At 43.3% G+C, this 26,705-nt stretch overlaps 1 protein-coding gene across 2 annotated transcripts in view; it reads right to left on the bottom strand.

The window, feature by feature from the left end:
* Pamr1 (peptidase domain containing associated with muscle regeneration 1) overlaps positions 1 to 26,705 on the bottom strand; it is an 87,318-nt gene that overhangs the window by 36,719 nt on the left and 23,894 nt on the right. For both annotated transcript variants that reach the window (XM_075961538.1, XM_075961539.1), the window contains exons 2-3: positions 21,557 to 21,733; positions 15,164 to 15,292 (exon numbers count right to left, since the gene is read on the bottom strand). In XM_075961538.1, the coding sequence (XP_075817653.1) occupies positions 15,164 to 15,292; positions 21,557 to 21,733 (306 nt within the window). The remainder of the gene's footprint in view (positions 1 to 15,163; positions 15,293 to 21,556; positions 21,734 to 26,705) is intronic.

The raw sequence follows: 26,705 nt of genomic DNA, 5'->3' as shown, positions 1-26,705 counted from the left end.
ATTTGTCTCTTCACTGAGATGGGTGACTGCTGCCATGAGAAGTGTCACTCACTGCCTCCACTGTGGACCCCTTTGACGGCCCAGCCTCCTCCAAACTGTCTTGCATACATCGTTAGCACTCAGCATTCTATTCTCCACACAGATCCCAGACCTGTTCTTATTTATCTTAAATGAATAAATAAATCAGATCATATCACTCTCGATTTAAGTTCACCAAAAGTCACCCCCCTGTGTGATCCCCTTCCCATGTGTTGTATAGCTATTTCTTCTGTATTGAAACATTCCTTCCAGAGGAAGAGCAAGTTGGTAAGACTAATGAAGTAAAGGAAGCTTGTAATGCAAGAAGTTAATGAAGCCTACAGTGCTGAGGATGCTCCAGAAACTTACAGGGCTCACGAGGACCCTGCCCAGTGCATTGAAAGTAGCAACAATTACTGGGGAGAGAAGACTCTCTGGGGGGTGAAGCAGCCTGTCATTTGTGCAGTGCGTGGTTGTCTATTCTAGGAAATGTATTTGTTTGCTTGATGATTGCAACTGTCTTTGAGCCATCCACGTTCCTATAAATAACTCCGCACATGTACTCTTCGTGTGAGTAACCCAGGTAAACTCAGCGATTCACCAAGCTAGACGTCAGTGTCCTGTCTAGAGGGCACAATCATTCTTTCACCTCTCCCCAGAGAAAGCCACACAACACAGTGACATTCACAGCCTTGCCTTGTAGACCATGTCACATTGACTCTCAATCCCCTTCTGCCTCTGCACTCTGCTGCAACCAAACCAGCCTTCATAACACCAGGCCTTGAACTTGCTCCTCCTCCATCCTAGGAAGCTCATGGTCTTTCCTCCTCTGGTGACTAACCTCTGCTGCCCCTTACTCAAAGACCCTTCCTCGAGCATCCGTGGAACTGCCTGCCCCCATTCTAGTTGAACTTTATCTTATTTTGTGTTCTTTATAACACACACACACAACTCAAATCATTTGACTTTTCTTCCTCCATACTTCGATAGAGCTGGACCTTAGCTAGCTTGTAGTTAGAACAGTACCTGGAATGTTTCTCAAATGAAGGAAGGAAAAAAGCACTAAGTCAGGCTCAGGCTTGAAGCTGTACCAGGCTTTTTTTTTTTTCATGGAACTCTCATAACAAACCCGGGGGAAATAATGTTCACTTTCCCATTGCCTGGATGCCGAACACTGGGAAGAAGAATGTGATGCTCCCAAGCTCAGATGGCCAACAGAAGACTCTGCCCGTCTCTGAGCCTCGTTACGTTAGGACAGAGACGTGGATCTCTGTGAGTTCGAGGCCAGCCTGGTCTACAGAGCTAGTTCCAGGACAGACTCCAAAGCCACAGAGAAACCCTGTCTCAAAAACAAACAAACAAAAAAAAAAAACACGTTAGGACAGGGACTTCAAAGTCTGTCCTCTGAGGCTCAGTTTCAGGCTCGTAGCTGTACAACTTTGGATAAGTTACTTCACCTCTCTAAACCTCAAACCTCAAGCAACCCCGTCAGACGTGAATGAAGCAGCCCCTAGGTCATTGTGGTTTGTGATGCTGCAAACAGATTGGGTATGGAAGTGGTAACAAAAATCAATGATCACCAGCTGTTGCTACTGGGTGGCCAAGCGGAGATTTGCGTGTGTCTAGTTTGGGTAGTGGGGTCTTGGATAATACACTGTACTGCCTTAAGGACTTTCTGATCTAACCCTCTCACTGTGCACTAGGAAGCCGCAAGAATTTTTCTCCTCTTTCAGCACACTACCCGCGAAGCGCACCCCACCCCCCACCGGAAGCACACATACTTTCTTCCTGCACACCTCACTCTTCTCGCCCACATCTGCCCATCTGCCGCAAGCCTAAGGAAGTGCTACGTGCTGCACTGGGTGTGAGAGACAGAAAAAGCAGCCTCCCCGCACAGCCTCAGCCCTCCAGAGCCTGGCAGCTTCCCAGCCTGCAAGGTGTTAGATCCCCGCACCCCCTACAAATCTCCTGCTGGGAGCCCCAAGTTAGAAGCAGCTTGAAGGCTGCCAGCCTACTTCCGGTTTCTTCCCTTCTCTCCCTGTGGAAACTGAAATCAGACAGTCTGTGTCTGTGGTGAAGCTAGGACAGCTCCAGGCTTTCGTGCAGTCTCTGGAGGGCTTAGAGCCCCCAGCCCCATGCAGGGGAGGCTGGATGGTTTATTCCTGCCTCAGAACTGTCCCCAGAGGAAGTCAGGCTTCCAAAGCAGATGTAGAGGCTGGGCCCTTCATCATGTTGTTCCTTCTCCCTCTGAAGGGGAGGGAATATTTGGCTCCAGGAGGAGGAACAACTTCCAGCCAACCAAAGACAAAGAGGCTACTTTCTGGAAGTGTGCTTGGAGAGTGGACAATGGGCAGAAGGGAAGAGAAGGAACCCCGCTCCCTCCCGCATTAGGGGCTTCCTCAGCTCCCTTCCCACTTCTGCCTCTCCTCTGGAATTGGCTGATCTGGGTGCAGAGACAAGCTAATACACCTCTCTGTCCAGAACAGAACAGTGAACATAGCCAGAGTCCCTGCCAAGGAAGTGCCTCGGCCAACCAGGCAGGTGGTCCTGCGGTAAAGGACCAGAGCAGGCTCAGGGCCCAGAAGACACGCTCAGGTTCCCTAATTATGTCTTACTGTGCGCAAGCATGCTCGTGTGTGTGTGTGTGTGTGTGTGTGTGTGTGTGTGTGTGTGTGTGTCTATCCAGACCATCTCCAAGACTTCCAAACCCTGGACTCACCCCTGTTCTTGCCCACTGCTACAGCTCAACATGGATGGGATAGGCGGACACACCAGCTTCTAGTTCACACAAATGAAAAGAAGTCTTCCTTAATTTCCAGACTAGTAAGAGAGCTGGAAGGGTTCCCATAGCACACCCCAGCATTTACCAAAGCTCACTATCTCTAGCACTGGGTGTGGGCAGTGAGTGGCAAGAGAGACACAGCACACCTCTGAGAAGTGATTTCATTTTGTTTTTAGTTAATCTTCCATCTAAGGGGGGGAATGACTTGGAGAAACTGCCCAGACAGTGAGACACTGGTGTGTCTTTTCTCTTTCAAGGATAACTCAAGAAGTGGGCCTCAGTCCATGAAAACAGCTTGGGTTTGAACCCTAGGCGAGTTCAGTATTGTCTGAGCTAGTGTGTCTCATTTGCAGGTAAGACAATAGTAAACCTATCATCGTGGTTTTTCTTATTTTCTTGTTTGAGTAAATCTGATCCTTCCTTCTTTCCTTCCTTCTTCCTTCCTTCCTCCTTCCTTCCTTCCTTCCTTCCTTCCTTCCTTCCTTCCTTCCTTCCTTTTTCTTTTTTGAGATAGGATCTTGTGTAATCCATGCTGGTGGTGAATTTGCTACCTGAGGTTGAGGCTGACCTTGAACGTCTGATTCTTCTCTCTCCACCTGTCACAGGAGAGTGTTCTCCAGGTACATCTCAATGCCCAGTTTATGTGCTGCTTGGGATCAAACCTAGGTCCACTTGGGCTGGTGCTCCACCAATTGAGCTCCAACTCCAGCCTGGTTTTCAATACAGTAACTGGTTCCTAAAACTGCTCTGTAAATGGCAAGTGCACTGGCCAGGTCAGAAAAGAAGCCTGAACCTTGTGTGTGACTCCAGGCTTGCTACCATTACCTTTTAGGTCCTCAGACAGACTCTCGGATCCACGACTTCTGCTGCCCCTGTTCTACAGGGAAAGTTCAGGGAGGAGATGGAGAACAGGCTTTGGTACCAAGTTTCTGAATTCGTATCTTGGCCCAGACATTTACAGCTATGTGATAACACCCCCTCTACTCCATCCCGTCCCTGACTTGGGAGCATTAGCGATTTTATCTATAAAATAGCTCTGATGAGGGTTGCAGTGAAGGCTAAATGAGTCTGTGCATGAAGGTGTCTAGAACAAAGCCTCGTTCACAGGAAGTGCCGGGCAAAGGCTTTGCTGTGATGGGGACTCTTGTCTTCATCAGAATCACTAGGGGTCCCTGAGCGTATTTCCAAGCTGTGATTTGACCTAAAACCCCACTCAGCCTGGCCTTTGTAAAGACTGCCGATTGAATTATATTTTTTGTACTTAATAGTACAATTGGGCGAGAGCAGGGATGATGTCGTTTTCACCTCTTTATAAGTATCAAGCTGGTGCCCAGTGAATTGTTAATCAAATGGGTGACCATACCAAATAATTCAACAGCTCCCTTCCTAATCAAAGCATTTCAGAGTCCCTTCTTCCTAGACCATATGTGTCATGCCTTCCATTAAAATGACTGTTGAACATCAAAAATACGTCCCACTCTGAGGCAGGAGACATTTCCCCCCCAAGCTGCCTGAACCCTTTCACATTAAGTTGCCTTTCCAACCCAACCAAAGAGATAGGAACTGGAGGAAGGTAGAAAAGGAAACCGGACTGATTGGATCCAGCCCCCATCACTCTCCTCTGCACCTTACCCAATTCCTCCCCCAATCCACTTCTTTTTACATGTGTTAAAATATCACAATGAAGTCCAGGGTTTTATACAACTAATAGACACTAATAAAAAACAACATTGAGGACTCTGTGTGTCTTGCCTTGGCATCAGTTTGACTGACTTTTGTTGGTCTGTCTTTAATTCTCTATCTTCCTCCTCCTTGGTTCCCTTCAACTAATATTTTTGTTGTTCTTCATTCAAATAATGTATTTATAATTCTTGGATGTTCACTTTGTTCTTTTATTTTTCTAGCTCTCACCTGACATTTCTCATGTTAGTCCCTAAGAGACCTAGTTTCCTATAGATCATTTAATATAATTTATTTAAAAGTTACTCAAAGTTCTGGTCTGAAAGTTCTACTATTTGATCATCTAGAAACTATTTTTGGGGGGGGGCTAATTGTTCTCTTTGCTGCAGTTCTTTCTTTTTTGCTTGCCAAAAGAAAGCAGCTCATCGCTTCTTCTGACTAGAAATGTACTCTCCTCTCTTAGGCCAGTGAGATAAAAACTGGTCAGTTTGGTTCAGTCAGATCAGGGGTAGCAACTGGCACATTCTAGCTAGAACTGGGACATTCTAAGGTTCTTAGAACCCTACCACAAATGACTTGAAACCCAAGCACCAGGAGCCCTCTACAATCTCTCCTCGACTTTTTGAGTCCTCCTCCTTCTGACTTCCGCTACTTTCCAGTCTCCAAGACTAAGACACTGCACTGGGCTGAGCTCCCAAGTCCAGTCGAAGAGTGGGAGGAGTGTGAATATGAGCAAAGAGGTCAAGACCATGATGGGGACACCCACTGAAACAGTCTACCTGAGCTAATGGGAGCTCACCAACTCCAGCCAGACAGGGAAGGAACCAGCATAGGTCCAAACTAGTCCCTCTGAATGTGGTTGACAGCTGTATGGCTGGGGCAGACTGAGGGGCCACAGGCAGTGGCAGCAGGATTTATCCCTACTGAATGTACTGGATTTTCGGGAACCTATTCTCTTTGGATGGATTACCTTGCTCAGCCTGGATATAGTAGGGAGGGCCTTGGACCTTCCCCAAAGCAATGTATGTGCCTTATCCTCTTTGAGGAGTGGATGGGGGATAGGGGTGGGGTATGTGGAGGGAATGGGAAGAGGGGAGGGAGTGGGAACTAGGATTGGTATGTAAAATAAAAAAAAAGATAGCTTGTTTTCTTTTTTTAAAAAAAGGGGGGGGGAATAAAATGTAAAAAAATTACTAAAACACTGTAGTTTTCTGAGGCTGTGAGGCCCGAGACCACAGGTTTATGAGTCTGTAATGACACCCCCTGTAATGATACCCCTGTAGAGATCTGCTGTCTAAACCTTACCCTGATCAATTAACAAAACTCCATTTCAGAAAATACTAGGTGGAGATTGTCTTCGCTTTAGGTTTCTGCACAACAAGCTGGCTCATAGGATCTCCAAAAACCTCGCTTCTGTTTTTCCTCTGACACACACAGTCTTCATGGGTACCCCGACTTCTACCTGCTTCAGCAGCCAGCCCCAGGAACCGAGCATCCTTGAACCTTGTTCATCTGGGAGAGAAACTGAAGCCCTGCTTCTGGAGACTGAAGTCTTTTAGGTTCTATATTCACAGATATCTAGTGGTCTTAAAGAAAATTGTGATTGCATTCTTCCTAACCTAGTTATTCGTTACTGTTGGAGAAGGGGTCTTTCGTGCCCTAACCAGTCATGGGCAGCTGTCTGCAGCCGTCCAGCCATCCAAACATTAACTACCTGGTGTCAAGAAACTTCTCAGACAGGAAACATGAAGTGCTATTCACCACAGAACACTTACCCTGGCAAGACTACATCCTCCTTTTTTTTTTCTCTCAGAATTTTTTTGCAATATACTTCTTTTATATTCATTTCTGCCCAAACACACATACATACACACTAGCATACATGTGTGTGCTCACAAACAAACAAGAAAAAATAAATAAATAAACCTAAGTTCATGGCTTTGGGTTAATAATAAGAATAGGATTGTTCTGGTATTATCACTATGATAAATTACCCTGTTGAAAAGCAACTTACGGGAGAACAGGTTGTATCCATCACATCCGGAAAGTCACAGTGGCAGAAATTTGGAGCAGCTATTCGCTTTCAGAGACAAGAGCAGAGAAAAGGGATGCTTGCATGCATGTTTGCTTACTCCATAGCTCTCTCCTCTCTTATACTGGTCAAGATCCACTGCCTAGGGGATGGTGCCGTCCACAGGGGGCTGGGTTTCCTGCACCACTTGCCAGTTCCCTTTTGGCCAACCTTGTCTAGATAATTTCTTGTTAAGACTTGGTCCCTAAGTGATTCTAGGTTGTGTGAAGTTGACAGTAGAAACACACCAGCACACACATTAATTATTTATTGAGTAGTTACTCTTTCTCAGAATAAGAAACTTATAGGCAGCACTTGATTTAATTCTCATGAGAATTACTAAATACAGACATACATACATACGTGCACACATACATACATACACACATATATACATACATACAAACAATTGCTAAAGACCAAGGACCACTGCTGTCTCTATTCATGAATAAGAAACTGTGATTAGCGAATTTGTCGTCCAGGTTCTGACTGCTGACCACTACGTGGCACCACGGCACCGTGCTCACAGTACACCCAGTTGTTCATTGCTCTTTCCCTAGAGAAGCCAGGACTTTCCACAGAAAACTGTGACAAGAGGATCCTGTTTTCAATGAGTGACCTCCATTTTTCCATCTCTGTCCCCAGTTCCCACACCACCCTTCCATCTTCCTCTCAAATTTTCTCTTAGCCATTTCTGGATATAACCTTGCACAAATCATCTTACATTGCCTAGCCCTCAAACATTTGGGGGCATGACTCACATATAGTTCCTCTGCTCCTCTGCCTCTGTCCAAAACATAAGAAGATAAACGAATTAGTGGGCCATAATCTCTCCCCATAAATCCTCTCATCTTGGTTGGTTTCCTAACCTTCTTAGATCCCCAATATCCTTCAGAGGTTGAATTGTTGGGATCACTGTAATATTGGCCTCAAGGGTGACATCCTCGAGGTTCCAGGCCCTCTTGCTGTCCATATGTATGGGTGAACAAGAAGCAGCCTGAGGGTCAAGTTAAATAAATACCATTCTAAGATGAAACTAGATACCTATCTCTCATCCTGTATAAAAGTCAACTCCAAATGGATCTAAGATCTCAATATAAGACCTGAAACTCTGAACCTATTAAGCAAAGTAGGGAAATGATTCAAGATAAGGAACAGTCAAAGACTTCCTGAATAACAGTTAAGTCACTCGGGAAATAATGACAACATTTGACAAAGAGGACTTTGTGAAATTAAAAACATTCCTGCACAGAAAAAGAAATTGTTAATCAACTAGGAAAAAAGTCTACAAAAATGGCAGGAATTCTTCACTAGCTATATGTCCAAGAAGGGATTAATATCAAGACTATACAAAGAACTAAAACAACTAAACAATAAGAAATCAAACAACCCAATCAATAAGTGGACAAATGAAATAGACAATTTTCAGAAGATAATCACAAATAGTCAATAAACATATGAAAATGTTCAAGTTTATTGACTACAAGAGAAACATAATTTGAAACTACATTAGGATTCCATAGCACCCCAGTTACAATGGAGATCACTAAGAAAATGAATAACAAGTACTGGCAATGACGTGGACAAAAGAGAAGCCTTATGCACTGCTGGAAGGAAAATGTCCTGTTACTATGATGTTTTCTCAAAAAGACTAAAGCTAGAACCCCATGATGCAGCTATCACTCCCGGGCATTCACCCAAAGGGCTCCAAGCCAACACAGCGGAACAGAGACACAGGGACATCGACACTTATTGCAGCATTGTTCAGTGTCTAAAACATGGAACCAATGTAGGTATCCAACAGCGTGGCAAAGGATAAAGAAATGTGCCCTATATACATGTGGAAATTTTCAGCCTTAGAGAAGAACAAAGTTGTCATTTGAAAAAAAAATGATTCAAATGGAGATGATCATATTAAGCAAATGAATCCAGTCTTACAAAGACAAATATCATGAGCTGGTCTAAAATGTGGTCCCTAACTTTTATATAAATATATGAAAATCATGTATGTGTACATGATATGAAAATTGAAGAGAATGGGGACTAATAGGAGGTGAGGGATTAGGAAAGGGGGTGGGGCTATGAAGAGAACATGTTCAGTGTACAATTCATATTGTGGAAACTGTCCTTAGGTAACATAATACTATGTACAATTAATATATGCAATGAAAATTTAAAGAAAGAACAAAACATCCCATCTCCACACACACACACAAATAAATAAAAAATCCCAGCCCAGAAGCCAGTCCTGGAGGTCAGCAGGTGGTTCTACCCAAGAAGCTAACTTTCCTGTCTAAGAAGCTTTGAAGACAGCCTTCCTCTTAGCTTTAGATACGAGCACTTCAACCAGCCAGCACTTAGTGACAACCCTGAGTTCAGCTCCCCTTGACAGGAACCCAGAGGCACAGGAAAATGACCATTTCAGGACCTGGAAGAGAAGTACAAGAGAACTGAAATACTTATGAGGACTGAAAAGGGGAGGGAGGGTGCTCAGAAGCCAGTGAGCAGAGATGGCGGAAAGGATCTTGGGCGGCCAGATTTGAGGATCAGAAAGAAACGTTAGTTAGGCATCATGAAGTACAGCTGTCACTCCAGCATGCAGAAGGATGATGTGGGAAGACAGAGACTTCCAGGCCATCCTGAGCTACATCCTGAGACCCTGTCCAAAAAGAAAGTGAAGGAGGGAAAGGTTGTGCTAGTGTTATAAGACACAAACGCTCAAGTTTATAGTACAGAAAAAGAGAAGTCATGTCACACACTGAAAAATGATCATAGCTGAGTCTAGACAGACAATAGAAACACAGAGTTCTTTCAACTCTATAGACTTGAAATTATTCTAATTTAAAAGTTGAGAGAAAGAACAAAGAAACATCTTTTCTTTAGCAATACAGCACCCTGGCTCTTAGCATGGATAGTTTGAGAACACCAAACAGTCTTTCTTGAGCAGGAAGGTGAAAATGAGTAAACTCTCTGGGCCCTGGACTCAAGCATTCTCCTAGAAGCTAGAATCTGACTGTAGCAATGGATGAAACAGTCACAGACCGAGTTTTAACAAGGAGGTAGGTTAATATTATCATCCATATGGACTGTTAACAAATTAAGCTACTATTCCGTCTCTCCAATGCCAAACGCTCTAATGCTTTAATAGAACCCGGAGTCTTTCAGTGTTGACTGGCCTTTCCCCTTTCTTGCTAAGGGGGTACATGGTACTCAGAGAAATTGCCGGAGCCCTCCAAACGGTACCCTGCAGGAAAGAAGCCGGGCTTCAAGACAGATCAAAAGGATTGTTTGGGCGCCATCTACTGGCAAAATTCAGGTACTGTCTTGTAGCTCCTGCACTGTGCCTCAGCCAGGACAGGGCCACTCAAGTCTCCAGTCGCCGCCTCATCACAGATGGCAGCTCAATGCCCAGCTGCAGACAGGCATTCAGCAGACAGACATAGGAATCACTTCTTCCCTTGGATTTGTTTAGAATGTATGCAGTGACAGAATGTAGTGTAGGTGATAAGAATCTACTAACATAAAGGCGGTGTCTTCTTGGGGTTGACCTTTTCCTACAGACGGAATTTACCCTCCTTAGGGGCTCACTGTATTCTGCGATGGCCAGCCCAGGCTATAATAAACACTGCATGTGTGCTTGCAGCTGTGATGACATACATTGTGTGTGGAACGAAGCTTTCAAAACAGGCAGAACGCAATCACGCCGTCCCATGTGTCCAAGACAGAATCAGATGCAGAGAGGAATCTGGCCCTTCGTCTGCTTGTTTACTTCACAGAATAAACTGTTTTCCTTGTTTGTTTTCCCTCTTTATTGTTGTTTTTACCTCCCTTTGCTGATCTGCAGCTCTACAACAGAAGAAATCATATCTGTTTGCTTGTCGTCCTGTGTCCAGCAGCCGGGGTGCATTCTTTTGAATGAATCTGCAAACTGACGAATAACACCAAAAGCTTCCTACTTGACCTAGTGAGATCTCTGCCTACCCTGAGACAGATCTGTTGTCCTTCAGAGTGCCTGATCCTGGAGAGTTACCATCAGCAACCTAACCAATCGGACTCTGCAGCCAGCTCTCACATCTGCAACCCAACCAACCACTCATGCTGAGGCTCAACCCAAGACCCAACTAACAGAGACTTTAGGAAAGGCAGTGTGTGAGCTATCTCTGGGTACCCATTCTCCTGTAACTATGCCTTATCGATCTCCTGAATGCAAATATTCTTTCCCTCTGCTCTACCCCATACATGAGCAATCACATGGGTAAGTGGAATGCATGTCCCCTTGGTATCAAGAGCACGTGCCTTCTGGCTGATTTGTAACTTAGCTGTGTGGCTTGTTTTTTGCTGGCGGGATGTTAGTGAATCGCTGTGAGCAGAAGCCTTAAGTGTTTCTCTGTGCCCAGAGTTCCGAATGACTTCTGCCTTCTGCTTGAGGCTGCAATCCAGAGCTCTATCCAGGCCCGCACTGAGGATTTCATTGTCACCACCTCAAGAACATTCACTTAGAAATCCAGTTCTCGGCCTGACACCTCTGCCGTCTATAATACTCCACGGCTTTACTGGTAATAGACCAGATTTTCTAGTCCAGCAGTTCTCAACCTGTGGGGTGTGACCCCTTTGGGGGCCGAATGATTCTTTCACGGGGGTACCTAAGACCATCGAAAAACACAGATACTTACAATATGATTCATATAATAGCAAGATTACAGTTATGAAGTAGTAACCAAGGGGGTCATCACAACACAAGGAACTGTATCAAAGGGACATGGCATTAGAAAAGCTGAGAACCACTGTTGTAGCTCGTGACTGTCCCCAGTCCCCCTTCTGCCTCCACTGGTCTCTTTCTACTTCATGTTATTTCCAATCCGAGGCCATTTCTGCTCCCGTGCAGCAGGATGGGATCTCGCAGCCACCCTAACTGACCATGTCACCTTCGTAGCAGCTTCATCTGCCGCTGCATCTCAGGATATTTGTGCAGGCCTTGCCGCATCACTCGTGGTCCCTTTCCTGCTTCTGACAGGCAGTTTTAAACATTTGAGACTCTCAAGCCCCAGCCTGACTCCACTCTACTCTCAGCAGAGGGGGCACTCCCTACTTGCCCTGAAACAACAGACCTATTAGACAGGAATTCTCTGCTAGAAGGTAGGAGACCAGTGCGCTCTCTCTCCCTCCCTCCCTCCCTCCCTCCGTCTCTCTCTCTCTCTCTCTCTCTCTCTCTCTCTCTCTCTCTCTCTCTCTCTCTCTCTCTCTCTGTGTGTGTGTGTGTGTGTGTGTGTGTGTGTGTGTGTGTGTGTGAGAGAGAGAGAGAGAGAGAGGGAGGGAGAGAGAGAGAGGCTGAAGCAACAGAATCTGTTGTTAGAGCCCAGCCTGAGCAATATAATACAGCAGGTCCCTATTGAAAGGTAGAGACCAGTTGTGCCTCAGTGCATGAGCGCAGGTAAACGCTAACACCTGTATGGAATGGCTCACACATCTGGAGTACTTTGAGTTCCAGAAAACTATTACCCGTACAGTCTCTTACTGATGCGCAAGCTTCCACTGACCTCAAGCGGAGTGCCAGCTCACCAATACCCCCTGCTGCAGCTGCTCAGAGTGGGGATCAAACTTGAGGCTCCTCACCAATCTTCTAATGTGCCAGTGAGTGACACATTCAAGCCCTTCCTTCTCACGACTTGCTCTTTCCTCCCCACCAGAGTCACTAAATTAGAATTCCTAACTACAACCGATGTCCACGGTGCTAACTCTGCTCCAATGGGCCCTCGATATGCTGCTGGAATTACCTCTCAGATGTCACTTTTCTGGCTATGTGGGTTAGTTTATATCAATCAGCTTGACACAATCAGAAGTCACTTGGGAAGAGGGAATGTCGGTTGAGGAACTGGCCTGTGGACCTATCCGTGGGGAAAATTCTTGATTTCTTACTGATGAGGGAAAGCTCAGGCCATTGTGGGTGGTAGGTGAGCCTGGGATGTAGAGGAAGGCAGCTGAGTACCCCGGGACAGCAAGCCAGTAAGCGGCATTCTTCCACGGTCCCGCTTTAGTTCCTGCCTTGGCTTCCCTCATGATGAGTCCAAGCCCTTCCCCACTTCCACAAAGTAGATTTGGGTTATGGTGTTTTTCACAGCAACAGAAAGGAGATTAATATACCTATCAGACTATCAATACACACTAAGAATCCTCCTCCAAACCATCAAAATCTGAGCTCTGGCACACACAGATCTCTAGAGCCTGGTCTCACCTACCTTTCCAGTCGCTCCCCAGGACCATCACACTAACCCAGCCACATCTGACATCCCCTGCCTGAAGACACACTGCAGTTTATACCCCGACCCTCCCATTCCCTCTGTTCTTTGCAGCCCCCGAGTAAAGCCAGCACTCAACCATCGCCTGTCAGAAAAGCTCCCTACCTTTGCAGCAGACAGATGTCACTACACAGAGACATACCCAATCAGAATGCAGAAGTGTCGGGCTCACTTCCAACAGATAAATCTACAGAGTGCTCCTACTCCTAAAGCTCAGGAACATTATGGAAGAGGGGGAAAATGGCATCTCAGTGCACTCTGCAGGGACACACAAGATTGTAAAAGCCAAAGAAAGGATCAAGAGTTTGATCCAAAACTGTGTCTCCCAGTAATGCAAGATGATACATCCACTAAGTCTCACCAACATGACTGCTCAACCCCGAGCTAAACAAGGACAACACCAACGAACACAAAAAAATGATAGAGAAAAGCCCACGAAGCCCCAAGCATACACAAAGAGCTGCAGACAACTGAAGAAAGCTGGGCGCTGGAGAGGCAGGTTCCCTGGGGAAGGGTACACCAACTGATTGTCTAACGCCAAATGGTCAGCCCTGAAAACATACAAACAATAACATTATGCAGACTGAACGGAAAGAATATAGACACAGATACATATCTGTATGCAATAATAATTAGGTTTTTTTTTTAAAAAAAAAAGAGGCCACAGATTTGAAGAAGAGCAGGGAGGAGTGTGTGAGAGGGTTTGGAGAGAAAAAGGGGAAAAGAGAAATATTATAATTAGATCATAATTTCAAAAAGATTCCTATATGACTCTTTATATCTGTAATAATTGTTCACCTAACTGTGTTCTCAGAAGACTTAGTTTAACCCGAGTTCATATCTCATTGTATTCCTATCTCATCCTTGGCGAGATAGCACTATGCCTGGCTTTTTATACAGGTGCTAGAGATCAAACCCGAGTCCTAATGCTTACACGACAAGCAGTTTCCTGACTGAGCTGCCTTTCCAGGATTTTTCCTAATTTGTTACTGAAAGTAGGTTAGTATTAGGACTTCTCGATATCTTATTAAATAGAGGTATATGGAAAACATTCAGAATATCATATTTGTATATGGCACTGGGCTTTCACTATCTCTAAGCAAAGCACTGAATTAATCAGCTCTATAAGGTAAGCAGCATTCCTCCCTATTTTAAAGAAAAGACAGCAACTGTCATTGAGGCTAAATGACTTGCCCAAAGCCATATGGAGTTACAGGCAGTCGTTGCTTTAGCAGGTCTGTGTCATTGTAGAGTTTGTATCCTGGTCATTGTCCTCCCACACTGTCTCATAGAACAGCTGCAAAGGTGAAGAGTGGGCTATATCCTACAGCTGACCTACCTGGAAAAAAAATGTACATGTCCCAAAATTCAATTTCCTAGTACCCAATTAAAGTGGCATGGAAGCTTCAGTAGACACCAGCACCTTAAAATGCACCCACCTCCTAGAGCTGTTACATTCACGCTGGACTACAAACAAACCCGGCTCCTCCCCTGGTTACGCTGGAGTCTCCAACTACAACTCTTTGGCCTCACATTGGGACCAATGGTCCGGTCAACATCACTCCAAGACATCTTTGTAAACTGGAAATGCTGTTCATAGAACTGAAGCTGATCGTCCTAACTGCTTCTGATTCCGCTAAAGAACAAACAAAGCCGAGCTGCTGAAATCACGCAGCATGGGCATTGCTGTGCCTGCAGGCTCTCAGAGGACCTCAAGGCCAGCCGTCCTGGGGCCAGCCAGGAGGCCTTTCCTGTTCTGAGAGGGGTGCTAGCTTTCTCTTCTACTTCCAAAGATCTTTCAAGCTCAGAGAAGAATTACAAAGACTAATCCTCCCAGATCAAGTACTTTCCAGAAATTCCCTTCCTGGATAGAGTGGCATGCTGGAAGTTTGCTGTGGTTTCAAGAATTTAACCCGGGAGTTAAGAAATTTATCAAAGAAATCCCAATTTTAAATGCACTACAGACAACAAAAGTGGAGCCTACTTTGCTGCCTCCTGACCAGAGCCACCTCTCCAGTTCTCCTGGCATGGACACCGGGCGTGTAGTGCATGGAACAATTTGACTTCACTTGAGCAAAAGGTGAACTTGAAGATGAGATAAGGAAGCTTCTGGAAACAACAATCCCAACTGCACGTCCACTATCAATCCTTCATAGATGAAAACACATCTTTGATTTGACAGTCCTACCTACAAAGCCCTCTGGCTACAAGCTTTCCAAACTCAGAGTCCAAGATAAACTTAGACTGTGTTGCAAAATGGATCAGGCAAAGCCGGAGTCGCTGAGTGTGTGCAGGGTGTGCAGGGTGTCTACTTACGCATGCAGTCTCCTCCGTACCAGCCTGCTCTGCACTCCGCACAGTAGAACCCCTTCACGTAGAAGTCGTCCAGAGTTCCGCCCCATGAGCCATTCCGGCAGCTCTTGCAGTTTTCAAAGATGGTACAACCTGAAACATCCCATAATATTAGTCTATAGTCTACACATTTGCAGATTCTGAGGCTTCTCGGGAAGCAAACTCTCTCTCTCTCTCTCTCTCTCTCTCTCTCTCTCTCTCTATATATATATATATATATATATATATATATATATATATATATTTATTTATATAGATAGATAGATATATCCCCTCCCCCATCCCCATAGCTCCATCTCTGTCTGGGGCATCTGAACCTGGAAAGATGCCGAAGATCTTAGGTGAACCTGCTCCTCCCAAGGAACAGGCGAATTACTGGGGTTCAGGCAAGGAGTGTGGAAGGAAGGGGATTTGAGCATCTTCCTGATTAGCGGTTGTTGTTTTATAGAAAGAAATACAAAACAGCTTGTAGTGCAGGATGGAATCAGCTAGTGTGGTGCTAACTTTTGCTTCTTGCAAATTTATTTCATGTTTATCATATAATAGAAGATTCAGATGAACAAAAGAATTTATTTAAAGAAAAGAAAACAAGAACACCCAAAATGGTATCATCTGGAAAATTCTGTTAACACTCTTAACCTGGTGGCTGGGAATATAATCCAGGCCTAAATTCAATCCCAAAACCCAGGTTAAAACAAAAAATCTGGGTATTATGGTGTGAAGTTGTAACCCAGTTTCGTGGAGGTGGAGGCGTAGACAAGCAGATACCTGGGGCTCATTGGCCAGCGCACCTAAACTATTTTGTAGTGATATTTTGTTTGTGCTCTAACAAATAAAGCTTGCCTGGACATCAGAGCTCGCCACTAGCTAACCACGGAGGCCAGGCATTGGTGGAACACACCCATAATCCCAGCACTAGGGACGAAGAAACAGGAAGTGCTATAACTGGGCAGAAAGAGGACTATAAGGCAGGAGGAGACAGGAGCTCGCTACCCTTTCAGGTTGACGAGTTGGTGAGGTAAGAAGCAGCTGTGGTTTTCTCCTTTGTCTCTCTGATCTTTCAGCATTTACCCCTCTATCTGACTCTGGGTTTTTACTGTTAAGACCAATTTGAATTCATGCTACAGTATTTGGCAAGTTCCAGACCACTGAGAGACAATGTCTCAAAAACCAAGATGGGTCATATCTGAGGAATGACAGCCAGTGTTGTCCTCTGGCCTTTGAACACATAAACGTATATGTATATATGGGCATACATATACCTGAATACTTATGCACACACAAAATTAGGCTTCTTCTATATATTATCCATTTTTGTCTTAATAATTCATTTTTATTTACAAATAGTAAATACCTTTCTATTAAATATTCATCTATGTCATGCACTTTTATAACAAAATTACAGAATGAAATCTGTCCCGATAACTAGCTACAGTCTTGCCCTAGAAAGGTCAGGCAGGCAGCCCCAACAGGCAAAGCACATTAGAGAGAGCTCAATGTTGTTCAGATGTGGTTTGCCTCAAAAGCAAGGTCTCTTGAAGGGTTGAGGGGGCGTGAAAAAAGGTAGAAATAATTCCTTCTATTTATCAAAACACAGACCTAAGCCTTGCCTTAATGCCCTCGCCCGTCAAAATGTGATTAAATGGTATCTACCTCTCAGAATTGTTTAAAAATACATTAGCCTGTGTAAAGTGTTTGACACATAATAGTAAGTACTTTCAGATTGTGAACTCTTATTATTCTGCTTTCCCATAATTTCATCTGACTTATTCTTATTATTGTACACTCCATACCTAATGTTACCTGCTTATTGCTATTCTCCTATTGCAGACTCAAGCAAAGGGATATATTTTGATCTGCATTAAATTCCCAGAACCCATTTTAGTGCTGAACAAAATTATGTTTGAATTAATGAGTGAATGACTAGTGAACTGTTGGAGATAGCCAAAGTTGGCTTGGGTTGACAACATGGTTCTTCACTTCGTGTGCATGCGTGTGTGCCTGCATGTGTGCATGTGTGTGTGTATGTGTGTATGTATGTGTATGTTTATGTGTGTATATATGTGTGTGGGTGTGTATGTGGGTGGGGTGGGTGCTCTATATCAGTGGGACTCAGAGTCCTCTTGCCATTTCCTCCTGGCTTTTTTTTTCTCTTTTACCAGAGAAGCCAAGTTGCTGATCTGATTAATGTGGTTGACCCATCCTCTCCCTCAAAACTGAGATCCAGGAGGCTCCCTTAACCTTCCACAGACCAAGCTCACTGGTATGTCACTGAGGAGGCAAAAGCACTCAGAACCTGCACTCAACGGCCCCACTAACACTGTTCCCTTAGTTACACCTTAGGTCCTTAGGTTCCAGCCGCAAAAGCCAGCCTGGAGATGAAGGTGAGCCAGGCTCTGCAAGAAACACACTAGGCTGCGCACGGGCTGACAAAGGAGCTATTGCAGAGCTGCACAGCCCAGTGTCAACAAGCGATAGTAATTCACACAGTGCAGTCATATGCAACTGAAGAAATGAACAGGATGGATCTTTCTGATGTGAGATATCTCCAGCACATATTGTTATGAATAAAATACTACAAGATAGTTTGCAATGTTTATGCTATGTTGTCTTTTCTGTGGAATCAGGGAAGAGAAATAAAAATATGTGCCTATTCCCTTGTGTTTTCAGATACATAAAACAAATAACCTATCTAGATATCACATAGGTGGCATAACACCAAAAAGGAAGCCACATCTATTGATTTTACGGTACAGTATTTTGATTATACACATATACTGGCGTGCACTCTACAGTCAAGAGTGGCCGTAAAGAATCATAACTGTATGAAGTGCGATTATGGGTGGTACAGATAATACTATTGTTATTTTTCACATTTATAGTATGCTATAAGATGAGGCAAATAAGGAATTACGTTAAAATTTATAGGAAATTACTTTTCATCATGAGAAAAAAATCAAGGAAGTAAATAGCCTTGTACGGTTATGTATGGACTTGAACATTTGCAGGCTGTCTATTAGTTCTTTAAAAAGAATAGGTATAGGATAGATAATAGAGGGATTAGAGATAGAGGATAGATAGATCAAAAGATGATAGATAGATAGATAGATAGATAGATAGATAGATAGATAGATAGATAGATAGACAGATAGATAGATTTATAGATAGATGGTAGATAGACAGACTGAACACACCTTTAAATTCAGCACTGAAGAGCTGAATTTTGTTTAAGAGCCTGAGCTACATTAAGTGATGCTCTCTTAAAGCATTGGGGTCTGGACATGTAACACAATGGTAACATGCCAGGCACTCTGGGCATGATTCCCATCACTGCAAGTGTGTGTGTCTGTGTGTGTGTGTGTGTGTGTGTGTGTGTGTGTGTGTGTGCTCTAACAAATATTACACAAAGAAAGAAACTAAAAAATGATGTTGTGGGAGCTGTGGGCCTCTTCCCACAACCCGGCTCCTGGCCGCCTGGCTAGCATATACCCCGAAATAACAACACACAAACTGTATTCTTTTAAACACTGGCCCATTTCTATTAATGTGTGTAGCACCGAGGTGCGCTTACCGGGAAGATTCTAGCCTACGTCCATCCTGGGTCGGAGCTTCATTGCATCTGCTCCAGAAAGAAGAGGAAATGGCATCTTAGCTCACTTCCTCTTCCTCCCAGCATTCTGTTCTGTTTACTCCACCCACCTATCAGGGCCAAGCAGTTTTTTTATTAATTAACCAATGACCTTCCTCCATCAAACTGATTACCTATTGTCTTAGTTAGAGTTTCTATTGCTGCGAAGAGACACCATTACCACATCAACTCTTATAGAGAAAAACATTTCATTGGGGCTGGCTTACAGTTTCAAAGGTTTAGTTCATTATCATCATGGCAGGGAGTATTGTGGTGGGCAGAGTATTGACTGGATACTGGAGAAGGACCTGCTACATCTTGATCCACAGGCCAACAGGAAGTTAACTGAAATACTGGTCATGACTTAAGCATATATAAGACCTCAAAACCTGCCTCCTCAGTGACACACTTCTTCCAACAAGGTCACACCTCCCAGAAGTGCCATTCCCTGTGAGTTTATGGGGCCCAATTACATTAAAACTATCAGCAATGACAACCCAAAATTCAGAAATACCCACAGAACCAAGACTGTGCTCTTAGGATAAGAGTTTCTTGGAGAAATGACTGAATACAGATCTGGGCTGGAATATATATAAAATCTGAAAGACTTGTTCATGGTAGAAACCCAAGAAGCTTCTAACTCCAGGGCCCATGTCTGAAAGACAAGGAGTAAAGACTGAAAGAACTCTCAGTACCCTAAAAACAGGGTCATATGTATGCTAAAGAAGGTAATGACAGAAGCTGATAGACTACAGATATAAACAAACTGCGGTTCCCAATGGCACACGCTGAGGCTTCTTGGACCCCAATGGTGGCTTCTCAGGGCTCGGAAAAGGAGTTTCAAAGCAGCCTTCTTCCTTTGCCTTGCCTGCCCTTCAGGGTAGCAGAGTGATTCCTATGGGACAATCCTCCACTCTCCAGAGCCAGTGGCCACTCCCAGGACCTCCGAAGGAGGGACTGCAGATCTTGCATGTAGGTTGCACCTTTCTTGCCTATCACATGACTGATTGACTGACACCTACATCACCTTATAATAGCTGAGGCTACCCTTTGGTTACACAGTAAACACAGGTCTCCCTCAAACTACTCAAAATCAGGCAGACCGTGGCTAGTGTCCCACAATAGAGGAATCTTGAGGCATCGTTCAGTCATTTCTCTACAGACCCCTCTTGCCAGCCAGGAAGTTGGGGTGGTTAAGTTGCTTTTCTGAAATCAAAAGTTCAGTGCTACCAAAGCTAGTCCTGCTTTGTTTTTAAAACTACCCTCTCTTTTTAAAAGAAGGGGGGAAACAAAAATGAAAGAAATTCCACCAGCACAGTTTTGATCTTTCATTCCTTCAACTTCAGAAAGATCACCGGACAGTCTCTGTGTCCCCTTCCTTATGGCCTGTCCTGGAGGTTCAAGGTAAGCCTCCTGGGTGGAGGGCGGAGTGGGAGTCAGAATGTAAGGCAGTAATGGTCCCTTGTTTTCCTGCTGGTAAATGCCCAGAGCCAGCCACAGTGGAAATACAATAAGAGGCTCAGCCTCCATCATCCTTGCTTTCTGCTCTTCCCGCCCAATTCCACTCCCCGATGACTCTCAGCCCTTTACCTAACTCTGTCCGGCAGCCTTCTGACCTTCATTGCAGTGCCCATTAATTCCCTCCTGCCCTTCGTTCTGCCCTCCTTCAGATCTTTTCCCCATCTATAGCTAAAGAGAAATTGCTTTTAACCTTTCGCCAAAAGATCTCCAGCAGCCTGGATCTCACGGCAGGGCTTTGGAAAGGCTCTTTTTTATTCTGCTCCTGCTCCTCCTTTCAAATTGCTCTCCCTTAATATCTTCTTGCCTGTCCCCCTTTCCACATGTCTCCCAGTACAAACTTGCTTTCCTTGACAGAGTGAGCTCCTTGGAATTCTCAAAACCTCATGTTTCCTCCTGATGCAGGTCCCTTGCATATTCTGTCAACAGCTGAACCCCTCCAGTCTCCTAGATCCTCTTGAGACTGCTGCTTGCATCTTCAATATACACATCACATCACCTTGCTTAATAAGTCTTCATTGATCTTTCCTCTGCCTCATCCCATTCTCATCCCTGTTACCATGGTACCCTGTGCATCTCTACCACAGTCCTTACATAGCAACAATCATAGCTCCCTGTTCCCCACCTTCCCTATCAGGCTGTAAGCTCTGGCAATGTTGGGAATGTGTCTTTAAACAAAATGGCTAAAGAGATGGCTTAGTGTTTAAGAATGTATACTGCTTTGGTTGAGTTCAGTTTTGGTACCCATGTCAACGCTGCCTGTAACTCTGGCTCCAGTGGATATGGATATTACATCATCTTCTGACCTCTATGGGAATACACACACACACACACACACACACACACACACACACACAAATAGATAAATAAAAATTTAAAATATAAAAAACAAAACAACAACAAAATCAACTCAAATTGTCATCTCCATAACTGCCTAAGAGCTACTCGGTCTGCTTGCTAAGTGAACAGAAGAGTGGACAAACTCTCAGATGTACAACTATATCACGGAAAAGAATACCAATTACATAGAAAACAGATAGATAGATTCTCTTCCCTGCAGTCAGACTTAGCTGAGCTGTGTCACTCTTACTAACCATTACAGCACAGCCCTGGATGGATGGCTGCCTGCCAGAATCCAGACGTCCACTCTGTGCCTGTCCATGACCTCAGATAACGTGACGATAACTTGTGGTGTCCTGTTGCACACTCACCTGGGTGAATCAAGCAGGAGTCGCATTCATTGTCCTCATTCCTGCAGCACGGGATGGTATAACCCACCACTTCCTTCTTGCCTGGGCAGACGCACTCAATCTGGTCGTATTCACAACACTCCCTACACATGATGTTCCACTCAGCTCCAGGGCAGGCTTCGTTAATCACTGTGTACTCTGCAAGGGAAAGCAAGCAGGTGAGGCTAGGGGCTAGCAGGCATGGGAAGACTCACAAACATTCCACCATTAGGAGCAAACATGCCCTACCAGAGTGTCATCTTGTCTGACTGAGAGGCACCGGTGTAACCTCTTACCAGGTCAGTGTGTCCAAAGGAAGGTGACCTACCCTAGGGGTATTCAAAGTCATTCTTTGATATACATAAAACATTGGTTCTGTTTTTTATCTTATTTTTAATCTTTATAGAATCAAGCTTCAGGGGCTGTGGATGTAACCCACTTAGTAGAATACCTGCCTATCTAGTATACATAAAGCCATGGTCTTGATCCCCGGCACCACAAAAGTGGGTGTGGTGGCTCATATCTGTAATCTCCAGTGTTTGGGATGTGGAGGCAGGAGGGTTATGAATTTTGGGCCGTCTTTGATTTACACAGTGAGTTTTAGGCCAGCTTAAACTACAGGAGAACTTCTCTCAAATAAAATTTAAAAGTGTGCTTCAGCAAATACAGGTAGACAAGCAGTAAAATGTCTTTATAATCAATATACCAATACAGATTCCTTGTCTTTATAATCAATACACCAATACAGATTCCTTAGGTTTTGAATTTGTTTTAGCTGTGTTAAAGACTGAAACCAAAGCACTCATTGCCAAACTGCGGTCCCTCCTGAGTCTTCATTTCTATTTTTCTTGAGATTTATCTGGCTACTGCTTATAGATGCATGTGTTGCTCACTGCACAACACCAAGAGAGACCATTCTACTGCACGGTTGCATAGGACAACTCGGCAATGGAAAACCCATCAGAAAAGGCCAGAGACCACTATCTAGATGGGGCCATTCAAATACAAGACTAGTGGCCAAGCAGAAACTATGTCATTGCTTCCAAATTTGATTCTTCCGTGATGCAGCATACCATATACATAATATTTTCAAATATAAAACCAACAGAGAAGACAACAAGTATCTTCATTAGAATGTTTGGGAGAATGTCAAGGCTGAATTCTTTAGCCCAACTTAGTACAACCAAGCATTCTTTCCCCGGACAAAAAGTATTTGTTTGTGGGTGGGATATTTTTCCTTTCATTTTTTTTCATTTCTTTTTATATATATCTTAAGTAAAAAAGAAAACCATCTGGCAAAATCTATAAGAGGGATCGGTTGGAAGCTGTACAGAGTAACCCAGGCTAAAAAACAGACCTGCTAGCTCGTATTTAGTCTTCTTATTTTTCTTCTTCCCCACTTTCCATTTCCAAAACTGTTGCATAAGATGATTAAAGCAGAAGTGGGTCAGGTATTTGAGGAAGAAAGTGTATCTGTCTGGGCAAGGTCCCATGGAGCTTTCCCTAGAAGCTGTCTGCAGGTTTCCCCAGCATGCATTCTGCCTAGCAGTCGCCATGGCTTCAAGACCTTTGAATCTCGGAGTTTAGCTCTCTATTCTTTACCTCCACATTTGAAAATTCCCCAGGTTATGTCTGGCTTAAACTTGTGCAGGTCTTGAACACGATGTCACAGTCTCTGTAAACTCGTGTGCACTTGTTCTGTGGTGTCTGGAAAATGCTATTTTATTAAAACCACCCACTACCTCTGGTTCTTACAGTCTTTCCCACCCCTCTGACATGGATCCCTATGTACTGAGTAAGGGGCATGAGAAAGACATCCCATTCAAGTCTGAGCACTCCAAAGTCTCCCATTCTCTGCATTTTGTCCAGTTATGGGTCTCCGTGTTAATCATCTACTGCAAGAAAAAGCTTCTCTGATGAGGGTTGGAGAATGTACTGATCTATGTGTATAGAAATACATCATTAGGAGGGGTTTTTTTGGTGTAAAATAATTATTATTTACATAATTTGTATATACAGAATATAACTGATTTTTTTAGAACAAGAAAATTTACAGATGAAGGATATTGCTATTCTTTTGTCAAAAACTTCAAGTAAGAAGTTGGTCACTTTCATTTAGAATAGTATGGTGGTAAACAGGAGATATTAATATTTATATCTGTGCCTTCATTGTTTATCAGCGATTAGACTTTTGAACCATGATGGACTACTTGCTAAGATCTGGATGGAAAAAAATCAAGAAAAAAAGAGACCTTTAATCACATCTTGAAGATTTTTTTTAAATTTATTTATTTATTAAGGATTTCTGCCTCCTCCCCGCAACCGCCTCCCATTTCCCTCCCCCTCCCCCGATCAAGTCACCCTCCCTCATCTGCTCAAAGAGCAATCAGGGTTCCCTGACCTGTGGGAAGCCCAAGGACCGCCCACCTCTATCCAGGTCTCCTAAGGTGAGCATCCAAACTGCCTAGGCTCCCCCAAAGCCAGTACGTGCAGTAGGATCAAAAACCCATTGCCATTGTTCTTGAGTTCTCAGTAGTCCTCATTGTCCTGTATGTTCAGCCAGTCCAGATTTATCCCATGCTTTTTCAGACCCAGGCCAGCTGGCCTTGGTGAGTTCCCGATAGAACATCCCCATTGTCTCAGTGTGTGGGTGCACCCCTCGCGGTCCTGAGTTCCTTGCTCGTGCTCCGTCTCCTTCTGCTCCTAATTTGGACCTTGAGATTTCTGTCCCGTGCTCCTCTGTCTCTGTCTCCTTTCATCGCCTGATGAAGGTTAATATTCATGAGGATGCCTATGTGTTTGTCTTTGGGTTCACCTTCTTACTTAGCTTCTCTAGGAACATGCATTATAAGCCCAATGTCCTTTATTTATGGCTAGAAACCAAATATGAGTGAGTACATCCCATGTTCCTCTTTTTGGGTCTCACATCTTGAAGATTTATAAAACAAATTCCTTACAACATATTTATGTCATAGATCTTTCCACCTTCTAAGCTAAACACCCTGATTATGTTACTTTATCCCAATATTTGTTTTGAAGCTATAATAGTAAGACAATTTGTTGACTAATTTGATTCTCTGTAAAATGAATGTCCTGTATTCTTATACAATAAATTATATCTTCCCATAAAATTAGTTTATTACAGAATAATAAGAGACAGGGGTTAAAAACATAAATATTATATAGGGATAAATAATAGTTTACTCAGTCACAGTAATCTAACCCAAGTAACGTTAAGAATAAAAGTCTTTCCAGAACATAAAATTTTTTAAATTTACAAAAATAGCATTGAAATTGCAGTATGAATTACTCCCATGGTTTTGCAACGTTACTCACATGAAATAGATGCAAACTTTTGATAATTTTCTCCTAATTTATAGATCTTCTTTCATAACAAAGACTTTAAGCCATAAATTTGACTCTAAGCCACAGAATGGGGAATGCACTCACAGCAAGTCTCCGCGAATTAGCATCACTCTGAGACTCACTGAGTCCTATCCTCTTTTGCTTAGGAACATGAAAACTGGCCACCATTTTATCAACGTACAAAGATAAAAAATTACCTAAATATAAAAATATTTTCCAACTTAAATACATTCAAAATGGTGTTAAGACAAAAGTTCATAGCACTAAGTGCTTACATTCAAGAGAAAGAGCTCACTAGCATCTTTTTTTGTCATTTTTAATTGTTTTTATTGAGCTATATTTTTCTCCACTCCCCTCCCTTCCCTTTCTCTCTCCTTCTCCCCTCTCCCATGGTCCCCATGCTCCAAGTATACTCAGGGGATCTTGCCTTTTTCTCTTTACCATGTACATTAGATCCATGTATATTTTCTTTAGGATCATCTTTGTTGTCTAGGTTCTTTGGGATTGTGAATTGTAGGTTAGTTTTCTTTGCTTTATATATAAAAACCACTTATGAGTGAGCACATATTATATTTGTCTTTCTGGATCTGGGTTACCTCACTCAATATGATGTTTTCTAGATCCATCCATTTGCCTGCAAATTTTAAGTTGTTATTTTTCTGCTGTGTAAATGTACCACATTTTCCTTATGCATTCTTTGGTTGTGAGGAATTTAGGTTGTTTCCAGGTTCTGACTATGACAAACAATGCTGATATGAACATAGTTGAGCACATGTCTTTGTGGTACAATTGAGCATCCTTTGGGTAAATACACAAAAGTAATATTGCTGGGTCTTGAAGTACGTTGTTCCCTAATTTTCTGAGAAATCACCACACTGATATCCAAAGCGGTTGTACCAGTTTAGACTCCCATCAGCCATGGAGGAGTGTTCCCTTTACCCCACAGCCTCTCCAGCATAAGTTGTCATCAGTGTTTTTGATCTTGGTCATTCTTACAGGTGGAAGATGCAATCTCAGAATTGCTTTGTTTTGCATTTCTCTGATGACTAAGGATGTTGAACATTTCCTTAAGTATCTTTCAGCCATTTTAGATTCCTGTGTTGATAGTTCTCTGTTTAGGTCTGTACCCAATTTTTTAATGTATTATGTGTTATTTTGATGACCAGTTTCTTGAGTTCTTTGTTTATTTTGGAGATCAGACCTCTGTCCAATGTGGGGTTGGTGAAGATCTTTTTCCATTCTGTAGGCTGCTATTTTGTCTTGTTGATCGTGTCCTTTGTTTTACAGAAGCTTCTCAGTTTAAGGAGGAACCATTTATTAGTTTCTCTCAGTGTCTGTGCTACTGGGGTTATATTTAGGAAGTGGTCTCCTGAGCCAATGCATTCAAGGCTCACTAGCATCTTAATAGCACACAAGAAATCTCTAGAAGAAAAAGAAGTAAGCACACCCAAGAGGAGTAGACTGTAATAAATAACCAAACTGGTAACTGAAATCAATAAATAGAAACAAAGAGAATAATACAAAGAACTAGTGAAACAAAGAGTTAGTTCTTTGAGAAAACCAACAAGATAGACAAACCCTTATCCAAACTAACTGGAAGGCACAGAGAAAATATTCACATGAAGAAAATCAGAAATAAAATGGGGAAAATAACAACAGGCACTGAGGAAATCCAGAGAATCATAAAGATGTACTTTAAAAGACCTGTACTTCACAAAATTGGAAAATCTAAAGATAGACAATTTTCTTGATAGTTACCACTTAC

This window comes from Microtus pennsylvanicus, chromosome 2 (genome assembly GCF_037038515.1).
Source record: "Microtus pennsylvanicus isolate mMicPen1 chromosome 2, mMicPen1.hap1, whole genome shotgun sequence".
Classification (NCBI taxonomy): Eukaryota; Metazoa; Chordata; class Mammalia; order Rodentia; family Cricetidae; genus Microtus; species Microtus pennsylvanicus.
Note: the sequence above shows the minus strand (reverse complement) of the source record. Positions and strands in the feature narration are given on the sequence as shown.